This window comes from Drosophila serrata, unplaced genomic scaffold (genome assembly GCF_035046125.1).
Source record: "Drosophila serrata isolate PLE 108 unplaced genomic scaffold, ASM3504612v1 contig_382, whole genome shotgun sequence".
Lineage (NCBI taxonomy): Eukaryota > Metazoa > Arthropoda > Insecta > Diptera > Drosophilidae > Drosophila > Drosophila serrata.
Window position 1 is genome coordinate 5130208 of NW_028257280.1, and position 23536 is coordinate 5153743.

Below are 23536 nucleotides of genomic sequence, written 5' to 3' on the forward strand. Positions count from 1 at the left end.
CATGTGAACGCAGAAATGAGCTTTATATTAGGTTGGAGTCCGAGCTAAAAAACAAAACAAAAAACGATGCGCAGACCGATCCCTATCGATAACCCGACAGCGATATTTTGACAGCTAGAGACAGAACATTTTCCTCGCGTAATCACGACAGCAGCAACAAAAAGCCAAACCACAAAGTAATTTCTACTAAATTTAAGTAAATCGCGCACCGAAAATGCCCGAAAAATCGGATTAGCCCAGCGCGAAGGGTGGTAGTGCGTGCGAGAAAGTGCAACAAGTGAAAAACGAGCGGGAGAGAAAGCAGAAGGCAACGATTTGTCAACAACAAAACGAGAAGAAAAAGAAAAAAAATTGACGGAGGAAAAAGAAGAAAAGAAATAAGTGCCGTGTGTTGGAAACGCGAAAAAGGCGAGAACAAAGAGCCAAAACGGTGGAAATTGTGTGGGGACGCTGGACCGAAAGGTAAATGGGAAGATCCCTGGTGAAAATGCAACGTTTGCAGCTGGAATTTGCGTATTTCCCAGCCCAAAAGAAAATGCAATTCCCCTCAGCTAAATGCGTGTTTGTGTGTGTGTTGGAGTATCGAAGTTGTGTGCGTGTGTGGTGCGAGTATGCCTGTGCGTGTGTATGTTAGTATTTCCAATTGTGTCTGTGGAAACCGAGGAAAACTGCACGGAAAAACGCACAGCAGCAGGCTAAGCGAAAAAGCAATCAAAAATGTGCGGAAAAGTGCCTGAAAACGAAATGCGAATTCGCTGGCACACTCGCACACATGCAACAGGCTGTATTTACATATTTCACTCACCCTCTCTCTCTCTCTCGCAATGGGAGTATCTGTGTGAATGTGTGCGTCAGTGGGAGCATGAGAGAAAGAGAGCGAGCAGGAGAGAGAGGCCCCCTGCGTTACTACATAAATCGGATTAAATTCTTCAGCTGCGTTCTATCTCCCATCTCTGTCTGCCAGTGTGTGCGCTTGTGTGTGTGTGTATTGGTGGAAAACTATTAATACGAAATACCATTCAATTTAATTCGAGTGTAAATTGAATTTTCCTGCCTTTCCCAGCAATTATTCCTTGATTTTTCCAGCCACATTTGAGCAAGGTCGTTATTTTTCTTTAATTTTAACTTTAATTAATTGTCGGCACAATTTCAGTGTCGAAAATTCGCACGGAATTGCTCACAAAACGTAAATAAAAAAACAATAATAAAGGGAAAAGGCAAAAACAACAGAAAACAACGTGACAATTACAGTAACCGCAGCAATAGCAACAATAATTGGAGGAATAACAAAAAAATAAATAAAACTGAAACGGAGCACAGTAAAGTCCCAATAAGTAGAGCTTTCTCAGTTTTAACTTTATTTTCTTTTCATATTTAATACACTAAAAATATGTAGGAATAAATCTTAAATAACGAAAATTAAAAATTCAGTCGAAAATAAGGTTCTTTTTTAACATTAAATCGGTATTTCTATAAAAACATCCTTCAGTTGTTGAACTATCTATCAACGTTTTTATAATTTTGTTATTTTAGCATACAAATTAAATATTTAAAAATTATTTTCCGTATTTTGATAAATAATTTTAAATACACAATTTTAAGATACAAAAACTCAAAACTCTGAAAGAAAGCTCTTAAAACGTATTAAAATTCAAACAAAATGGTCATGATAAAGTCCTTCAAAAATATGGTACTTCCCTGTAATTTTCTTGATCCCATCAAGGCAGTGTTTACTGTATCTGTGACAATATCTGTAGTGTTTTGATGCAACCGTGGGCAGTTTGCCTGCGATTTACATATGTATGAATAAAGCACAAGACACTGCAACCGGCAATATGAAGGAAAATCCATGCGAGCTGCAAAGTAAATGTAAATGCGAAAGATGCAAAATGTGGCACAAGTAACTGCAAAACAATCCCCACCACCCCCTCTAGCCGCTCAGACCCCTGTCGCAGCTCTTTGTAATTAGCGGCATCGCCGCCACTGCGCTTCAATGTCAGTGCGACAATAATTTCTCAGGCGGCGCTATTTATGCTGGCTTGGCAATGGCATGCCGACCAGAGAAGGCGGTGCCCCTCCTCCTTTTCTCACAAGTTTTTGCATGTCGTTATGTCTCGGCCAAAAATTTAAATACTTGCAATTGGGGTTATGGATATGGTAAAAGATACTATCATTGCCCAAAGGCTAACTGAAAACTTGTAAAAGTATGGTTTCAGAGGGGTGGTTTTAAATTATTTTAAAATATAATTTTTGAAGTTAATGAATTTAGGAAATGACTTGGTTTATAAGTCAATTATTTAAACTTGATTTTAAAATATTTGAATTTTTAATTGAATTTATTATTTCTACAGTTATTTCTTATTATCGTTTAACTTCAAATTGATTATTATTCACAATTATTGATTAAATAGGGATTTAAGGAGTCAAAAAAGGCTTCGTATTCATTTTTAGAAAAAATACCAATAATTATTCAATATACAATACTATCAGAGTTTTGTTTAAAATTTCCTATTAATTGTTTAAATAAAATGCCAATGCATTTGTGGTATCAACAACCTGGCTTTTGCAATTAATGGCCAAAGGCCAAAATGGGAAAAGTTAAAGCCAAAAGCTTGACCAGTACGCAAAGAAATAAAAAATAAATAAAAACTCCTCCCAAATGCGCAAAATGTTATTGTATATCTTCTGATTTTTTTTTGCTATTGTTGTTGCCGTTGCAATTGTTGTTGCTTTTTGTGTATGTGTGTTTTTTACGTTTTTCTTTTTGCGACAGCAAACAGCGGCGTCATCGTCAGCGACGCTGAAAATTGTTTAAATTCCATTCACATTCCAGCATGCAATTCGTAGTGGATTATGTGAGTGTGTTGTTGTTATTGCTGCTGCTGTTGTTGTTGGTGTTGGTGTTGGTGTTGTTGTTGGTTGCTGCTCCCTCTGCCAGCGTCGACGTCGATGTCGGGGCAGCATTGGAACAGGTGAGGCTCCGTTGGCGTTGATCGTGTGCATTCCAAAACACACACAAGCAAACATTTTTATACGAAAACTGTGAGAGCAGGGCAATAAATACAATGTTGCTGTTGCTGCTGCTGTCGTTGTTGTAGTTGTTGTTGTTGTTGTTGCTGCTGTTGCTGCTTTTAAAAGTAAATGAACGATAAAACAAGAAAGGAAGGAAGGTTAAAGTAGCGAATAAAGGCGAATCTCCTTGATACCCTGCAATGGTTGAATAATAATAGGGAATTTAGGGAACTTATAGGTTATACAAGAATTGCAAAGAATGTTTGTTAGTTTCATAAAATTGGTATTTTAAATGTGTGCTAATTTTTTAAATATGCTTGCTAAAATGCCTTAACAAAATTGAAAATTAAAATAATATAAATATAATAAACAATAGTCATTACTTATACTTGAAATTCGCATTTAAAGTATACAAATTCATTAAATAATTTAATAATTTTAATATTTCTTTCTCATAATAAATACCATTTAAGTCAACTAAATATATTTAATTCATCTTAATAATAAAAATAAAACCCATTTAATGATATATTTAGCATTTACAGTGCTTGCAAAGTCTATAGGTTTTTCGATTCCAAATAACATATTAAAAACCACAAAGGCTTAATGACAAAGAAATAATTTGTGAAAAACAGCTGTCATAATTGTGTGTGGGTATTGTTTTTAAATGGCTTTTTAATATGGTTCTTGTGAGGAAATTATACTTTAATTCGCTTGAGTATATTTTAATTGTGACAAACCATGGTATAGTAAAAGATATATATTTGATATATTTTTGAATATTATTGCCACCCCCTTTTTTATATCACCTCCTTGCGCGACGCCTCTGCTTCTGCTGCTGCTGCAATGCAAGTCGAGCGACTTGAACGACGAAAATGCAATTTAGCTCGTTTTTCTTGCTTGCTTCGATTCTCCTCCCCCAAACCCCCCACGCCTGTATCCGTATCTGTTTGTGTATGTGTGTGTGTGTGTGAGTGCATGAGAAAAAAGGGAAAACGAAACGAAAACACAAGAGAGCAACGCGTAGAGTGGAGCAAACGCAAAGGCAAAAGGCAAAAGCAAAAACAACAACAACAGAAGCAGCAGCCGCCCGCCCCCTTTTTTCCACCTCCTTTGGCAGCTCCCTCCCCCCTCCTCTCTCTCCCTCTCTCTCTTCCTTTGCGCTGCGAAATAAGTTGCCGAGGAATGCGCATTTTTGCAATAATAATCAGCAACTAATACTATTTTTATCTTCTGCCCTGACGCGTCGCACACTTTTGTGCCTGCCTTAGTGTGTGTGTGTGTGTGTGTGTGTGTGTGTGTGCTTGAGTGTTTGCCCCCTGCAGCGTGTTTCAGCTCACTCACTTGCTGCTCTCCTTCTCCCACTTTTTCCGCCCCTTTTATCCCCCCCCCCCACCTTCTACTCTTCTGTCGATGATCGCTCTCTTTTTCAATCTTTTGGTTTTTTCTAATTTACTTTTCTATGTAGGAAAATATAGGGTATGTTATCGAAAGGGAAAATGCATTGGGAAATGTATTGTGAAAAACTTACTTACATTTTATTTCGATATATTGAACATGTTATCAAAAGCGAGAATGCATGGGAAATTTATCGAAGTAATCGATAGTAATTATTTGAAAATTATTAAAATTAAAAAGAAGACACAAAATATGTTAGGAATTTAACAATCTGTATTTATATACCCAAATTAGAGCTCAGAAGAGATAAAAATATAAATTTCGTATGTATTTCCATTCAAAATTATTTTTTTAATCGTTTAAAATTGAAGTTTTCCACCTATTCTTCAAGTTTATTGCAATTTCTGTTACTGTAATTCCCCAATTTCCTAAGCTTTTAATATAATAACAAGTTTAAGGTACCTTAAATAAACAGATTAGAAGTGCTACTTTCTTTATAATCCCTTAAAAGTCTTAAATTTCTGCAAATAGCAACTACCTAATTCACTTATAATGTCAAATAAATCCAAGCTAAGCGTAATAATTCTCAGGTAAATAAAGACATCTTAAAGGCGTCAAAATCAACACAATCTCGCTAGAATAAATAGTTGATGTAAGTTGGCAAAAGTGATTAGAAGTAATTAACCTGATTACCCATTCTAGATGGGATTTCTAACTAACCGGAGCTATTTTTTATGACATTTTTTTTAACCCAGGAATTTCACAATCGGTATTTTGAGCCCATGTTCGATGCGTAGTATAATTGCCAATAAAATGTCTCAATTAATGCTAAATACGAATTTCTGCCTAAGCGTAAATAAAAAAATAGGAAATAAAAGCCATTTAGATGGCTTTAGATATGAAGCGAAGCGGCTTCAGTCTCTTTAATGTGTGATGTGTGGTGGACGCAATTAAACAATTAAAAATTCCAATAACGTAGCCGCTTAATAAAGCATCAAAATCAAAATATTCCAAGCTAAAAAAAAGAAAAGAGACATAGAGACCTGCAAGTGAATTAGTTGTTTGTACTGTTAATTAGTTATTGGATATGCACACACACTTGGAGACTGATATTTGCGCAAAAATACTTATCGGTATGCTTGGAATGCGAATATTTCCCAAGTTGGCACCAAAAACAAATTATTGTGGGAGGCTATATCCCAGGGCCAATCTCTACTGTTGACATTTGGATTTGGCGCGTGGGGCTGTGAGATGTTTACCCCACCAACATTTACTATATATATATATGTACGATCTCTGTTATCATCCATGTCGTGTACACACAAAACCATGGCAAAAAAAATTCACATTCCTTTGCTAGAAAAAAATAGAAGAGAGAATACAATTAAAGTAAAGAAAACAACGTTTTGTCAACAAAATAATTAAAAACTCATATTTTGTTGTTGTTGCTGCTGCCCCTTGTTTTTTATGTTAGAGATGAATTTACAGGGCAATCAAAACGATATTTGCAGATCGAGACACACAGAGAGCTATGTACATATAATGTTGACAGATGTCTATGTTTCATTATCTTTAACGTTATAAAAGAAGCCAGGAATGTCAACTATTTAGTGTGCCAACTAAATGAGCAAAAAATTATAAACATTATATCCAAAGAAGGGATATATTATATAATAGACTTTAAATATGAATCAATATTATAGAAATCTAGAACATATCAACGTCCGTCAATTGTTTTATAGTAAAAGTTGCACAATTTCCAAAGAACTATTAAAGTCTAATGTGAATATAATCCCCTTAACTTAACTGGACTTAGCCATAATTAAAAAGGAATTAAAACCATACTTGGTAGATAAATAAACAAATAAAAAATCATTTGTATAGTATTACTATCTCAAGTTGATAGCCACGTGAACAATTGTTCTTTTTTTATGAATTATCACAATAAAGTGACTTAATTTAGTCTGCGTATTAACTGAAGGATTATTACTCACTAAATTGATTAAAAATGATTATTAATTATATTTAAATAAATCTAAACTGGGTTAAAATTTTAGATCTTTGCCTTATTTTGATACCCTTTCAGGGTAATTGTAATTAAAAGCTTGAAACACAGTGAAGGAATCAACTCCGACCCTATAAATCATATATATTCTTGATCAGCTTCAACAGCCGGTTCGATCTAGCCAGAAAAAAAATGTACCAATTTTTTTAGATTTTTTTAAGGTGTTTTATCATTAAAATTAAGCAAAAAAAAAATGGATACAATTTTTAATTTTTTAAAAATTTAAATTGAGTATGCAGATTTGTAAACGTAATAAAAAATAACTTGGAAAAACTTTCCGAATTAAAATTAATGCTTTTTTGGCTGAGTTATAAGTTTTTTTAAATGTATTTTCTAAATATAGATTTGTTTGAATTCTCTAGAATGCTAAATTTCTTTAATATTATATATTTAGTTTCTATAGGGTATTAATAACTTCGATTCATAAAACCCTCGCTTCACTTCATTTGCGTTTCCTTCTTCATTTGCACTTGGCACAAATTCGGCGAAATTTTGTATTTGTTTACATATCTATCTACCGATGGCTATTTCGTAGTCAGGTGCGCACGCCACCCCTTTATATATATATTAACATATATATCTGTACATTTACCGATCCCCTCTCTATAGTGTGAATTTAATAGTTCGTCATAAAAATGGGTTTGTGTTTGGTTCAGGGGGATTTTTTTTTACATTTCCCAAGAATTTAAACATGACATAATGTGCACGAACATGGACGCATAATTTATGGTCTCCACTTCTGTCTTATAATACCCCCTATATATATATAATCCCTCGATCGGTTGCAACTTTGGCAGTGTGAACCCGAAGAAAAGCCATGAAAATTATGCCAAAAGAAGGCATTTCCAGGTGGAACTTCCCCTTGCAAGTTCACCTGGTAATTATGGACAATGAGTGTGGATTTTCCGGCAGCAAATCTTTAAGCCCCCAGTCTTTTCAGTGACTCACGTCGCTGGCATGTAAATGAGCCGACAGACCATCAACAGGGCTTAAAAGTGCTGAATTTTTGGCCTTTTTGACCCAACAAATAGCTGTATTTTTTTTAAAGGGGTTGCAAGAGGTTTAATTTGACTATAGCTGCTTTAAAAGTATGGATTTCTTAAGCGTATTTAAGTAATGTTTTTATATGAACAGTTTAGGAATAGAATTGATATTAAAAATATAGTAAAATGGCTAAATTTCAAATAATTTTTAAAATAACACAAAAATCATAAATATTCGTAGGTAAGAAATGTATTTTATATTGTTAAAATTTTATTGTTATGGAAAACTAATCCATAAAGGAAATTTAGTGGTTTTATTTTTATTTTGTTTTATAAATTTAATATATATATTATATTATATTATTATTTATATTTTATATGATTAGTATAACTCACACCTTGAAATTTGGTTTAACTTTGGTTTTCTTTATGATCTAACAGTATTTAGAATACCTTTGGAAACGTTTATAAAGATTTCAATCCTCTAATTATTCAATCCTTTATTAAATTTGTTTGTTTTGCTTTTTAATATTTCATTTAACAAATTTATTCCTTATTTAAATACCCAATAATCTTAAGTTTTCAGATAATTTTAAATCCTAAATATGTATTTGTCAACACTGAATGAATTTTGACCCAAAACAACCCTGAGTATTCGAATGAGTCAAATTTTGAATGGGCATTTTTCTGCGGGTGACTGATGAGTTTTTTTTCGGTCTGTGAATCGGAATTGAACCTTGTTTTCGCATAGCGTGTGACAATTTTCGTTTGATCAATTTTCTCATCCGTATGTCTTTTATAATTTTTTCATTTTTTGTTTTTTATTTTTATCTATTTTCAGCTCCAAGTTGACCGCCATCGATTCGTGTGTAGGATCAATTAAAATTCCGTGAGGCCAGGCCTGGCTGGCCGAGAATCAAATCAAATTAAAAATCAACTAATATTTTGATATTCAAATATTCAAATGAAATTCATTCATCGCCTGGGACTTTGTGCGGATCTGGGCAACTATTTTCGAATTTGAATTGTGTCTGCGTCTGTTCCAAGCACAGAATCTGTGATAAAGCAGAAATACAAAAAGTAACAAATACAAAATAAATACAACAGAGCAAAAAAAAATACAAATAAAATGTGAAGAGAAATATTTACATGCGAAATGAATGTTGGTCGAGAGAAGTTTTTTGTTATAAATGCAAATGCGAAATGGAAGAATTCTCCTCCATCCGTCCGAGTGATAAATAATCCGACGACAAACAAAAGCAACAGCCACACAGCGAGAAACGGGGAGTGAGAAGCAGTGAGGAGCAGCAGTGTCGGGAGCAGTGCAAACACATTTATCTTTATTGAGAGCAACAATATCAAGATCGAGATAATAAAGCATCGTAAACCTTCGCATACCCGAGACTAAAGTAGTTCATTATAAAGTCCAAGTCTCTACAAAATATTCACATAATTGAAATGCAAATGCAAAATAAAAAAGTGCCTAAGAAAAGGTGGAATAATTTTGTATAAACCAACAAATTAAATAATAATTATAATAATACCGGGAATAACGCGCGAAATATACAAATTTATTAAAAAATTCAATTTCTGGCTGCTGATGTTCGCCAGTGTTGTGTGTGTGTTGTGTTGTGCTGTGTGTGTGTGCGAGGGTCAATTGAGCATTTTGTGATATGAGTGCTAAATATCTTAAAAAGCAGCAGCATCAGCAGAATGCATCCAGCGGGCGAAAAAAGGGGCGGTCGCCCCAATGATAATTACACAGCGGAAGCCCTTGAGAGCATCAAGCAGGATTTAACGCGATTTCAACTACAAAATAATCATAGGAATAATCAGGTGAGAATGGGAAAGATTATACCAAATTTAAGAAAGATATAAATATATATTTATATCTATTTAGTAAGTTATTATCTGAATTATCTCAAAGATTACTAGGAAAATATATGTAAATTATGATATTAAAATAATCTTTTGACTTCTTATCAAAATGAAGACGGTTTTTATAGAGAAAGTTGCTTCATATAATAACTAAAAAACTAGACTTGAAATCTTTTAATTATCAGAAAGAATATAAATTATAACACAGAAATTATAATTATAATTATATATTTTTTTTTCACCTTAAAATATCGTATTAACTTCTTAATGAAACCTAATTTTTTCCCATTTTTAACACCACAAATAAGTAAACATATAATTTCCTATTAGAAAACACCACAACATTTTTCTTCCCAATTATATTTGAGGAATTTCCATCACTGACTCACCTCGGAAAGATACTTAAACTTAAGCCACAAAACAGGCTTAAAGAATTTAAGAAACCGTTTAGTGTGGCACTCAACTCATCATAGTTAAGCTCGGTTTAGACCCGGCTCATTCCATCTCTCAGATCGTCTTAGCTCTTCCACTGGAAGTTATGCCATTAAAAATGCTTATCACAATGTTTTATAGTCTCTCGACAAATGATGCGACAACCAGAAAAAATAAACAACCAGAATAAAAAAAACCAAAGAGACACGACAACTAATAAAAAACTAACAACCAGATAAAATGCAAGACACAAAAAAGTTTTAAACAAAGACTATAAGAAGTGTGGGTGACTTTTTTTTTATAAAAACTAAGAAAGTCACACTAAATAGTAAAGATTTATGATCTTAAAATGTAGTTTAAAGTATAATTTTTATGTTTTACTAAAGTTAAAATAACTCTTTATTGATTTTAAATTTAGTTTTGGTTTTTGATGCATATGTTTTCTCTATAATATATGGTATTTTTAAACCTCTTTAAATAATAAGCACAATTAATATTTAAGCCATTTAATATTGCCATTATAACATACAATTCTGAAATATTTAGAATATTTATTTCATTTAAAAACACAAAGTTTTCTTCGGACTGTTAGAGTTCCAGCAAGGTCAGTCGGTGGGCGGTCAAGTAAATTGGTGGGCGGATCAGCTGTGGTCAGTTGTGGCAACAGGAGTTGGCTTGGCCAGCAAAAAATAATAACAAAAATCCAAGAAAGAGAGAGGAAAATTAGCAGCAGCACACAAGCTATATTTAAACATATAGAGAGAAACGTATGTACATACGCTGAGGGGAATGAAATTAATGAACTGGCAAGCGAAATGCAATTGACCTTCTGCCTTCTGAGTGGGTGGGAGCCAACTGGCTGGCAGACAAAGTGTCCAGCAAAAGAAAGAGAGGGACAGTAGACACTCGATAAAGAAAGCCAACTTAATAAAACATACAGAACATATATAGAAATAAATAAAATAAAAGATACAGAACAAAAAAACATAGAAATAAATTAAACAAAATAATCAATTTATAACAAGAAGTTTTTTTCTATTTTTGGGCATTCCCTGCTCAGTTTTTTCTGTTAAATAATTGATTTTAAAATATTTACCTATAATTTAAACAATTTAATTGCTTAATTTTATACTAATATTCCATGTACAACATATAAAATCTTCACTGTACTCATACATTGTATGCGTACACGCGATTGCCCTGGATTTTACTCATTGACGTCACACACTCTGTGAACTCAACAAGATCAGAATCGAAATTATATATAGACGAGGCAAAGAGATGAGTGGAATACCATTGATTTCCATGAAAACCGACAATTATCCAAAAAAGAGAGGGAGAGAGAGTTGGTGTTGGGGAAGAGGGAGATGACTAATGGTCAAGTTGGTCTTGCTCGATCAGTTAAAGATTTCAGCACCATCTCTGCAATTAGCCAAACAACTTGCAATAATCATTTATTAACTGGTTGCTCTTTCTCTCTTCTCCACCACCAACCAAAAAAATCAAAGCAACTCCCCTTCTTTTTCTCCTACTTTTCTTCGCAAAAGGAGTTTAGCATACTTGGTATTGAAAAACTATGAAGTTTTGAAAAAATAAAGTAAGAAATAAATATAAAATTATTTTATTTATAAATATAAAATTATTTTATTTAATATCAGATAAATAAATAATTATTTTCTTTAATATTTAAATAAACAATAAACAAGAAAGAAAGCTAACTTCGATAAGCCGAAGTGCGCATACCCTTGCAATTACCTGTAGGATCATGGGTTCGAATATGAAATCTATCATAAATTAGCCAAAGTTTTATTAATATTATTTTGGGAATTGAATAATTTATTTATTAATTAAGATTTTAATTGCAAATATAAATATATATGTATTATTTTTGTTAATTATTTGCTTTTTGGTCATCGTAAACCAGAAATTGGTGTATTACAGGTACATAAAGTCGATATTTTTATAGGCTAATTTTTTAGTTTAATCAAAGTTTTTGAAATCTTATAATTAAGCCAAAAATGCTTTAATTTTAATTCGGAATGCAATTCTGTGCTAGTTTTTATAAGGGTAACAAATCTGCATTTTGAGTTTTAAAATTTAACAAATTCCCATTTTTGTCAAATTTTGAGATTTTGACAAGACCATTTTAAAGGACAAGAATTCGACAAAAAAATTTTCATATTTTTTTTTTTATTTCGGACATGGCTAGATTGATTCGGCTTTTCATGCTGATCAGGAGTATATATGATTTATAGGGTCGGAAATGATTCCTTCATTGTGTTATAAGCTTCAGACTAAAATTATAATACCCTGCAAGGGAATATTTATTATTTTGTGGAATATTTAAATAAATAAGTAATATATATATATATTTTGATTATTTATTTATTTATTTTGTTTTCATAAAAATGTATTTTTAATGTGTCTAGTTATTCCCCTGGCCTTCCCTGACTTAAAGCCATGACACATTTAGGCTTCTTCCTTACTAAATTTATAAAGTCTTTAAAATATATATAAGTATATAATCAATAATTTACCACATCCTGTGACTCTCAAAGCTGGCTACCATGTCTTCTGATGACTAACCCATTCCGATGACTGCTCTTCTGTCAGCATTTTTAAGATACTATTAGAGATTTCAATCGCCTGAAACTGGCTTTATAAAACGACAACAAAAAGAGAAGGAAATGCGAAGAAGCTGCTGCAGAAAGGAGCAAGGAGGACATAAAAATTCTTAAATATTATCTGACGGGTCATCAATTTAAAATTTTACGATCTCCACTTGCCAGCTACTGTTTGCTGCGTCTGTAAATTATGTATGTTCGTTTTGGGGGAACCGGGAGATTTGGAGTCTCGAATCCTCGGATCACCAAACACTGAAATTCCAGGGGCTCGACGAGGTTGCAGATTTCTCTTAATCCAAGCGATGGGCTTGCTCAGGTTTTTGGCCATAAAAAAAAAAAGAAAAATATGCTTGAAGGCGGCTGAAACTTGGACTTGGAGTTGGCTAATTGTTATGACTCGGCCAGTTTTGGACAGGCCAATTTAATGCTGCAATTGCTGCCATTGGCATTGGTTCAGCGGCTCTTGACTGCGATTTTCTGTGGTTTGTGGCATTAGCTTTAGCTGTGTAGCTTTTGCTTTTGGTTTTTGGTTTTGGCCAACTTTCGCCCGGCTTTCGGCCTACGCCTGCGCCGCCGGCTGAAGCACAATGGCCCGGCTAATTGGTCATGCTGAGCGCTAAATACCAGAAACCCATAATCTGCTCATATATGGCTCATATATGTTTTGGACTAAGGCCAAAGGGGGGTTTACCCCCATATTCATATGTGGGCAGTGCATGGCTGAACGATAAACGATAGACGATAAATAAATACGGAATTTATGCACGGGGCCCGATCAACACTTTCAGCGGACATGTTTCACGCCCACGAAAAACGTTTTTGAGTCGCTTAAATACCCTGTAATAAAGAGAGGGTATGCTGAAGATACAAATGATTGTTAAACAAAAATTAAATGGATTTTTCGTAAATAAAATTTATTTATAATTCATATGTAATTTACCAGAATTTTAAATATGTTTTGTTAGGCGTTTTTTTTTTCAAATCTGAAAACTATAGAATTCCAAATGAGCTTCCTCTTTTTCAACCTTTAAATTCTCCTAGCAAACATTGTATATCAATGTATAGAGTATTAAATAGTCCATATTATTTCATAAACCCTTTCTTTTTGGCGGCATTTTAGCCGGGTTTAGCTACCAAGCCTAACCACATCTTGAATATTTTCTGCCCCCTGCTATAAATATCCATATCGATAATGGCCAATGGCGAGACTTGGGTTGCGGCATAAGTATGTAAAGAAATTAATTAAAATAACAAACGTTGATAATAAATAAAAATCTCAACAGCAAAAAAAAAAGGCAAACGAATAAATAAGACAGCGACGCCAACGCAGTTAACAGTGAGCCAAATGCCATTACAATAAAAAAAATTAAAATAATCCATAAATAAATTAGTAAACAAAACGAGGCAATGGAGATGGATGGTTGATGATCGGGGGAAGTCCGATCTTTTGACAATACCGATTCAGGGTCTGGCCTGATCCCATCCATATAATCTGTGACTTATTTGGTGCGGTTATGGCCACATACACATGTAATCCCATTTTTAGATTCGGTGCGAATTTATATATATTTTTTTACACAAAAAAGAAAGAGTGTGAACACATTGAGGGCTAAAAGTGTTGGGTTAAGTTGTACAAATGCTATTATACATTAAATAGTGATTTAATAGATAAAGATATATCAATGAAAAATACCTAATCATATGATCAAAACAAATCCTATTTACTATCTGATCTTTGCGAGAAAGATTGTAATGAGTATTAATTTTCGGTTATCGGTTGCAATGCACCGCTGAAACTCGACTTAAGATTTTTTCTTGCTTTCTTCGCAATGCTTTTATGCTTTAAATGTAAAAGACATATTGATTGTTTTATTATTCCCTTACTTTCTTAAGAACTTTGACTTTATTTCTGTTTCTGTATTTTAAATAGATTTCTCTAACTGATGGCATACCATTCAAAATCACTGTTCCGCTGTCTGTAGTCAATTTTATGGGGAGACACATTTCATTTCAAGCGAAATGGAATTCCTTGGGGTGCAATTTTCAACTAATTTGCGCGATTTTCGTGCGAAAAATTTGTTGAACCTGTCGGCCGGTGGTGGGTCGCTTTCGCTCGATTTTCATCATTCTCAGGCATTGCTTTTAGCTATTTTTCTTAGGAATTTTCACCTAAATATATGTGTGTGTGTATATCATCTTAGATATGTACATATATATCAGCAGTAGCAATCGCCGAAAAAAGAATGTTTTGGGTATGGCGAGTGTGTGTTGGCTCTAATAATAACAAAATAGCCCCACAAATATAGAACAAACACAAACAAAAGTCCGGCGTGCGGCAGAATGTTTGGCGATAGCTTCTGTATATATAGTTTCTATGGTCCGATCGGTAGGAGGAATTTCTCTCAGTACCCCCCTGTATTTACCCTACCCCCCACCGACAATCAATGGGAAAAGCAGTGGAATATCGAATAAGGGAAATTGTAATGTTTAAATTAATTTATTATACCCTTTAGAGTATTTTAATTGCAGTCAGAAGCTTGTAACACGATAAAGGAGTCATTTCCGACCCTACAAATCATATATGTTCTTGATCAGCATCAACAGCGGATTCGATCTAGCCATCTCCAAAGAAAAATAATTTTTTTTTAATTTTTTCACTTTTATAAGGGTTTAATCATAGATTTTTTTTTTAAAATAAATTATAAAAACTAAAATTTTTCAAGTTATAAATTAAGTAAGCAGATTTGTTAATCTTATAAAAAATAACATAGAAAAGTTTCCGAATTAAAATAAATCATTTTTTGGCTAAGTTATGAGTTTCTAAAATTATGATTTATAGGAAAAATGTTCATAAAAAATATCGATTAAACGATTGCAAATATTTAAAGTTTAGTTATGATCGATTTTCGATTCGAACCTATAATTTAACTACAAGCTGCACGGGTATATAAATTTTGGCTTCCTGGTTATTTGTTTTCTTGTTTTTGTAGAGAAAGTAAACTTATTATATAGTTGGAAGTCAATAGGATTTAAAATTTGGGAATGATTAGCAAGATACACCAAAAAGCACAATGTCTCACACATGAAATAGCATATTAGCTGAAGGAACTTGGATTGTTATTCTTCTCTGAGTCTCTGTTACGAATAAATAAATAACCTAAGCTTTTTCTGAACATATCTGATTAAAAATAAAGTTATCCCCGTTAGCTAATACCCCCTGTACCGAAATTTTTACACAAATATCTGAACGTTGCCAAGAATTCCTAGTTTTGATATATTTGGCTGGCGTTTGCCCCATTGCAAATTTCTTGAAATGCCAAAAGAATTTTCTTGCTGCCCCGTTACAACATCCTTTTGCTGTTTGATGAGGCAACTAATATACCACAGGTGAGAGATACTAATGTCAGGTTGAAGATGTCATCCGATGGATCCGTTTTTGTGTGTGTTTTGTATATAGAAAATTCCTTTGCCCTTGCCTGGGACTTAATCGCTTTACAAATTGCAGCGACCGCAAAGCAAATGGGCTTAAGTGGATTAACGAAAGTGTTTCGGCAATTCTTCTCTGGGCGTATATTGCCCCGGTAAATCCAATTTATTTTATTTGAGAATTTAGCAATGCCAATTTGCGTGGGCGACACTTTTTTCGCGGTCTTGTTGCACTTGCTGATTTAGTGCGCCCATTGGCTTTTGCTAATTTGCCGTAAATTGGCTTTCATGTAAGACGCGAGGGAGCCCAGAAGAATCCGAGGGAAATTGCGGGGCTTTTTTTTTTGGGTCTTCAAAAAGCGACGAGACGCTCAGTCTGCTGGGGGTCTTTGTCGGGTTTCGCTTGGTTCGCGTCCTTGAATTTAATTTGATGCCCATTAAAATCCCGAGATGTTTCGGCATTGCTAAGTTATAATATTGCTAAATGGGGTGATTTTTTAAAACCATGATATAGGTCGTAAAATTGTCATATATACCACATTTGCATCATTAAAAAATTGTTTAAAAAGAAAATGAAATCGTAAAAGGAATAATTATAATAATATTCTCATCATTTCTTTAATATTAAACACCTCATGCAGAATTTTATATATTTAATGAGTAAGAAATAAGTTATTATTGATTCAAAATCTTTTTCTTAACGTCCTAAAATATGATTCTAAAAAATTGTATAAAAAGGCTTTCAATAAAATATTTTTATAATACCTTTTCTGTCGTGCTTTCTCTCACGTCTCACGTTGCCATCTCTAATTCGGGTTCCCATCAAGTTGCCATCTCTAATTGACGAGCAGTCAAGGAAACAACACGAACGAAGATAGAAAGAGAGGCAAGAGAGTGGGGAGTGGTGGGGCAGGCAAAGTCATAAAATCGAGGATCAGTCACAAAAGGGCAAAGACAGATTGGATGTTGGGGAGTGGGAGAAAGAGAAGGGGAAGGGGAAGGAGAGGAGGCATCAAAAGAACGCGTAAAACGGGTAGCAGCAGAGAATAAAAAGAGGAGCAGAACAAGAACAAGGCGACACAAGGCACACAAGCAAAACAGAGTGGGAGAGAGGGAGAGTGAAAGTGCGAGCGAGATGGATGCAAGGGCAACCTTCGCTGCAAGTGTATTTGTTTGTGTGGGTTAGAGTATGTGTGGGTGTGTGTGTCTTGGCGCATCTGGCAGCCGGCTCCTCTTCTTCTTCTTGTGCTCCCCTTCTTCTTTTTCCTTCTCTGATCTACACTGTGATCTTGCTTCCTTCTCCCTTTCTCCTTTGCTCTGGCTCGCCCCATCTTGCTCGCACCTATTGCCTGCGCTTGACTTTTAGGAATTTCACGACGATGGCAAGAATTTTATTTTGTTGCTTTGGCCACCGCATTTCTTCGGCCTTTTGTTTTAGCCTCTGGTTCGCCTTGTTTTTCTTTGTTTTTGTATGCTCGTCTTTTGTTTAGTTTTTGATTCAAACACACACACATAAACACAGATGCAGTGCAGTGCAGGAATGTTGACCACAAATGGGCGTAGTTCAAAGGGGGTTCCTTTTTAAATTGTGGGTAATAATTAGTATGTTAATGATAAGGAATATTTTTTAAGGTTATTTACATAAATGAAAATAATTATAATATTTAACAAGAAAGGAAACTAAGTTCGGGAAATCGAAGTTTATGTATCTTGACGGTTTCCAATAAGATTATAGGTTCTAATCGGATATCGTTCATTATTAAACTTAAAATATTCTTATTCTTTGAATCAATACTTATCAATATTTAAATATGAAATTTTTTTTTAAATATCCAAAATTTAAAAAACTCTTAACTACATCAAAAAAGCACTAATTTTATTTCTGAAAGCTGTCCTATGTTAGTTTTTATTATATTAATATATCTGCATACTTAATTTAAACTTTAATAAAATTAAATTTTTTGTCAGTTTATTTTGTCAATTTCAATCCTTATAAATTTTTGAAAACTTTTCAAACATTTTTTTTTATCTCAACATAGCTAAATCGACTCGGCTGTTAATGCTGATCAAGAATATATATAGTTAATAGTTTTACAAGCTGATAACTAAAATTTTAATACCCTTCCAAAGGTATAAAAACAAACTATGATTTTACTTAAATATTATTTTAAAAACCTTTCTTAAAACTTTTTCTAAAACCAAATGTCATTATTTGCTTTCAGAATAACACAGCTCTGCGATATACGGCGACAAATGGACGCAACGATGCACTTACTCCGGACTACCATCATGCCAATCCACCGATGGAGCCGCCGCCCTCGGCGTCCCCCTCACCGGACGTGTCCAGTCCCCCGCCACCCGCCATTGTAGGTCAGCCAGGCGTTGGAGTGGGAGTGGGCGTTGGTGTGGGAGTGGCGCTGCAGGCGAATGGACATGTGCCAAAGATGATGACCGCCTTGTTGCCAAACAAGCTAATCCGTAAGCCGAGCATCGAACGGGACACGGCGAGCAGTCATTACCTGCGCTGCAGTCCAGCGCTGGACTCCGGGGCGGGCAGCTCCCGCTCCGATAGTCCACACTCGCACTCGCACAGCCATGCCCACACCCTCACCCACCATGCCCATCAGCCCAGCTCGCGTCCTGTGGGCGTAAATGGCGTCAATCCTGGCTTCTCGCCGTCACCCAGCGGCTTCAGTGAGGTGGCACCACCGGCGCCGCCGCCACGTAATCCCACCTCCGTCAGCAGTGCGGCAACGCCACCGCCCCCGTCCGTGGTTGTCGGGAGTCAGGCGTATGTGAAGCGACGTTCTCCAGCCTTGAATCGGCCTCCGGCGATAGCACCGATAACACCAAACAGTGCCTCGCAACGCGGCACCTCGCCGGTGATCACCCAAAATGGGATCAAGACGCAGCAGCAGCAGCAACAGCAACTGCCGCAGCAGCAGCAACTAACGCAGCAAATGAAGGCCCTTACCATGTATCCGGGTGGCAACAGCGGAGCGGTGGTGGAGCCACCGCCACCGTATCTTATCCAGACGGGTCAGGGTGTTGTGGGAGCACCACCACCTCCGCCGCCCAGCTATACGGCATCCATGCAATCCCGTCAGTCGCCGACGCAATCACAGCAATCGGACTACAGGAAATCACCGAGCAGCGGCATCTACTCGGCCACATCGGCGGGATCGCCCAGTCCTATCACTGTATCCCTGCCACCGGCACCGCTGGCGAAACCCCAGCCCAGGGTATACCAGGCGCGGACGCAGCAACCGATCATAATGCAGAGTGTGAAGAGCACGCAGGTGCAAAAGCCAGTGCTCCAAACGGCGGTGGCTCCTCAGTCGCCTTCTAGTGCGTCGGCAAGCAACTCGCCTGTCCATGTGCTGGCGGCGCCTCCCTCATATCCCCAGAAGTCAGCGGCAGTGGTGCAGCAGCAGCAGCAGGCGGCAGCAGCGGCACAGCACCAGCAACAGCAGCAGCAGCAGCAGCACCATCACCAGCAGCAGCATCAGCACCAACAGTCCAAGCCACCGACGCCTACGACTCCGCCACTGCTAAGCGGAGGAGGAGTGGGCAAGCCCACCTGCATGGAGCCTCCTTCGTATGCCAAGAGTATGCAGGCCAAGGCGGCAACCGTGCAGCAGGTACAGCAGCAGGTGCAACACCAGCAGCAGCAGCAGCAACACCAGCAACAAACGCAGCAATTCCAGGCTTTGAGGGCACTTCAGGCTCAAAGGGAACGGGATCAGCGGGAGAGGGAACAACAGCAGCAGCAGCAGCAACAGCAGCAGAAGCTTACCAATGGCAATCCCAGTCCCAATCCTCGACAGCTACCACCACCACCGCCATATCAGAGCAACAACAATAATCCGGAGAGCAAACCACCGCCACCGAACAACTGCAACAATAATAACATACAGATTAGCAATAGCAATCTGGCGACAACGCCACCGATACCACCAGCGAAATATAGTTCCGGAACGGGAGCCAATAGCTCTGGTGGAAGCAATGGATCCGCCAGTACCACCGCCTCATCGGCAGCCTGCAAGAAGATCAAGCACGCCTCACCCATACCGGAGCGCAAAAAAATCTCCAAGGAGAAGGAGGAGGAGCGCAAGGATATCCGCATCAAACAGTACTCACCGCAGGCCTTCAAGTTCTACATGGAGCAGCACATCGAGAATGTGATTAAATCGCATCGCCAGCGAACCTATCGCAAGAACCAGCTGGAGAAGGAGATGATCAAGGTGGGTCTTCCGGACGAAACGCAAATTGAGATGCGAAAGATGCTGAACCAGAAGGAGAGCAACTACATCCGGCTGAAGCGTGCCAAGATGGACAAGAGCATGTTCGCCAAGCTAAAACCGATTGGTGTGGGTGCCTTTGGCGAGGTGACGCTCGTCCGGAAGATCGACTCCTCGCATCACCTGTACGCAATGAAAACCCTGCGCAAGGCCGATGTCCTCAAGCGGAATCAGGTGGCCCATGTCAAGGCCGAAAGGGATATTCTCGCCGAGGCGGATAACAATTGGGTGGTGAAGTTGTACTATAGCTTCCAGGACAAGGATAATCTTTACTTTGTGATGGACTATATACCGGGTGAGTGGATTTATATAATTTATAATTTTTAATCCATATTAATTAATTTATTTATTTTCAGGTGGGGATCTTATGTCGCTGCTCATCAAGCTGGGCATCTTCGAGGAGAAACTGGCCAGATTCTACATAGCCGAGGTCACCTCCGCGGTTGACAGCGTCCACAAAATGGGCTTTATTCATAGGTAGGCATGTGTGACGATAGAAGAAGTCGATATCATATCGAAAATGTTGTAAACTTTTGATATATCGAACATAAAATATGGAAAAATACTGTATTTAATGTTATAGCATCCGAAAATATAAGAAATGTTATCAATTATACTGTTCCGATATATTAATTTTCATGTATCACTTATGTGTATTGAAAGGAATAGTCGATTTCATATCGAATCTATTATAAACTTTGATGTATCGAAATTTGAAACATTGAAAATTATTGCATTAAACTTTATAATAGTGATATATAAAGATATACCAATAATGATCGAATTAATTAGTTAGATATGTATGTGAAACCAAATATCGATTGAATGTGTATACATATTACAACATTTAGATATCGATTTGTATATCTACTTTCACATTAAATATCGATCCAATACCGATATAACAAGATTTTTCTTAATGCTTACTTTTATAAGATATATATTAAATATTATATTTCTTATAATTTTCATGACCCACAGAGACATCAAGCCTGACAACATACTCATCGACAGAGACGGACACATCAAACTCACCGATTTCGGCCTGTGTACGGGCTTCCGATGGACGCACAACTCCAAGTACTATCAGGAGAATGGTAATATCTATAAATTAATTAAAATAAATCACTATTTAATCGTTTGAAATGTTCTGCAGGCAATCACTCACGCCAGGATTCGATGGAACCTTGGGAGGAATACTCGGAAAATGGACCCAAGCCCACAGTGCTGGAAAGGCGAGTTTTGTATATTTAATTAATTGCCAAAGTATCGTTAATAATTAATAAAAGTATGCTGAACTCGCAGGCGGCGAATGCGCGATCACCAAAGAGTCCTGGCCCACTCACTGGTGGGCACTCCCAACTATATAGCGCCCGAGGTGCTGGAACGGAGTGGATATACGCAATTGTGCGATTACTGGAGCGTTGGCGTCATCCTCTATGAGATGCTGGTGGGACAGCCGCCTTTCCTAGCCAACAGTCCACTGGAAACGCAACAAAAGGTTGAATATCAATGATTAAAACCTCAAATTTAAAGGATAATATAATATAACCCAACATCCCTGCAGGTAATCAACTGGGAAAAGACGCTGCACATTCCGCCGCAGGCTGAGCTATCCCGCGAAGCCACCGATTTAATACGACGACTTTGCGCCTCGGCGGACAAGCGGCTGGGGAAGAGCGTGGATGAGGTGAAGAGCCACGACTTCTTCAAGGGCATCGACTTTGCCGATATGCGTAAGCAGAAGGCGCCGTACATACCCGAGATTAAGCATCCAACGGACACATCCAATTTCGATCCCGTGGATCCGGAAAAGTTGCGCTCCAACGATTCCAATATGAGCAGCGGCGACGATATCGATCTAAATGATCGACAGTTCCATGGATTTTTCGAATTTACCTTTAGGCGATTCTTCGATGACAAACAGCATCCGGATATGACGGACGATCAGGCGCCGGTCTATGTCTGAGTGTGCTGATTCGATCATTGTTAGTCAAATAGTCACAAAAAGGAAGATGAGAACGGGGTGACTAAGATATGAAAACTATATATATTATATATAAATTATAGGAGAAAGTAGCTAGCGAAGGAGCAAACAAGAACTACACATAATATAAATATATATGCTTGAGAGCATGAACTGAATAAATTTAAAAATTAAACGGAATATATAGAGAAGCAGGACCTTGGACTTTTTAACAGAATGTATACAAATCTTTTAAAAAACTATATAAATATTTAAATTGTTAGTGAAACGAGGGGACCAACTTGGAAAATCCAACATTTTCAGGTGCTCAAAAAGCTAAACAAATAAAAATCAATGCCTTAAAAAGAAAACGAGATGAGAACGCGAATTTAACCAAGCCCTACTCCACACTCCAGTCACCACTCTCCACTTGCTTCCACCTCCAATCTGGAATTCCTGGACCTTAATTCAGCAGGCTGGTTAAATCCAGGCTCCATTTGGGATGTGTGCGTGTGCGATGGAGTGGCGGAAATGGAGGCAAAAAAAAACACAAAAGTCGCACGGCAGCGCGATATAAGCGGGTCTTATAAGCCTAATTAATTCTAAATCTAGGAGAAAAGAACAGAGCTCTATCTCTACCAAATCCATCATCTATCACTGCTCTTGGAAAAAGTCCTTTTACCCCCCCAAAAATATAAAGAACAAACTTAGAGATACAATGTTAGACCAACAATTTGTTGAATGCCAAATCAAAAAACATAAAATATTATTGTAACGATAAATTCAACACAAAAATAAAGAAACGAGGAGAGACGAGAGAAAATGCTAAGGAAATTGTAATTATTTTTAAATGTAATAATGTAATATTGTAAAGCAAAACAAGTTAATTTGTAATTTATGCCTAAAGTTGAGTATAGCGCCCTAAGATGTTTTTTAGTTTATAGTGACCGCCTCTAACCGTAATCTAGTTTAATTCCCTTATATAAATATTTAAGCGAGAGAAGAGTACATGCAATTTTTTTGTTTTGTCGTAGGTTCGTTGGAAAACGCAAAGAAAAATTAATTGGAAAATTGAATTTGTTTTTTTCTATTTAATTAGCCTCAGTTTTGTGTATGTGTGTGTGTTTTTTTTATTATGAATATATATATTAATTAAAGTATATATTTTAAAAGTGAGGGGAGAATAAATCGAAGCTAATTGATGGGAAATGCAAATGCAAACTCTGTGTGTGCCTTGGCCAATTAGTTTACTAAAAAAAAACAAATTAATAAAATGGAAAAGAATATTTAAACAAAATATAATGATGTTTGTTTTATTTAATAAGTTTTGAAGATATAACCAAAACAAATATAAATTTAAAATGATTTGTCAATGTAAACATTATCTCCTATTTATATTTATGTTTTCTTATAGAATTTATATTATAATTGTCGGAGAAAGAGTTCTTAAA

The 23536-nt window shown here is 36.3% G+C and overlaps 1 protein-coding gene across 1 annotated transcript; it reads left to right on the plus strand.

Moving 5' to 3' along the window:
* Window positions 1-23382, plus strand: wts (serine/threonine-protein kinase warts). Its single transcript, XM_020955980.2, has 8 exons — window positions 1-462; window positions 8300-9294; window positions 18041-20414; window positions 20476-20596; window positions 21101-21216; window positions 21276-21354; window positions 21425-21620; window positions 21687-23382. Exons 2-8 carry the CDS (start codon window positions 9172-9174, stop codon window positions 22086-22088), a joined length of 3411 nt encoding a protein of 1136 aa, XP_020811639.2. The 5' UTR covers window positions 1-462; window positions 8300-9171; the 3' UTR covers window positions 22089-23382.
* The last annotated feature ends 154 nt before the right edge of the window (window positions 23383-23536 follow it).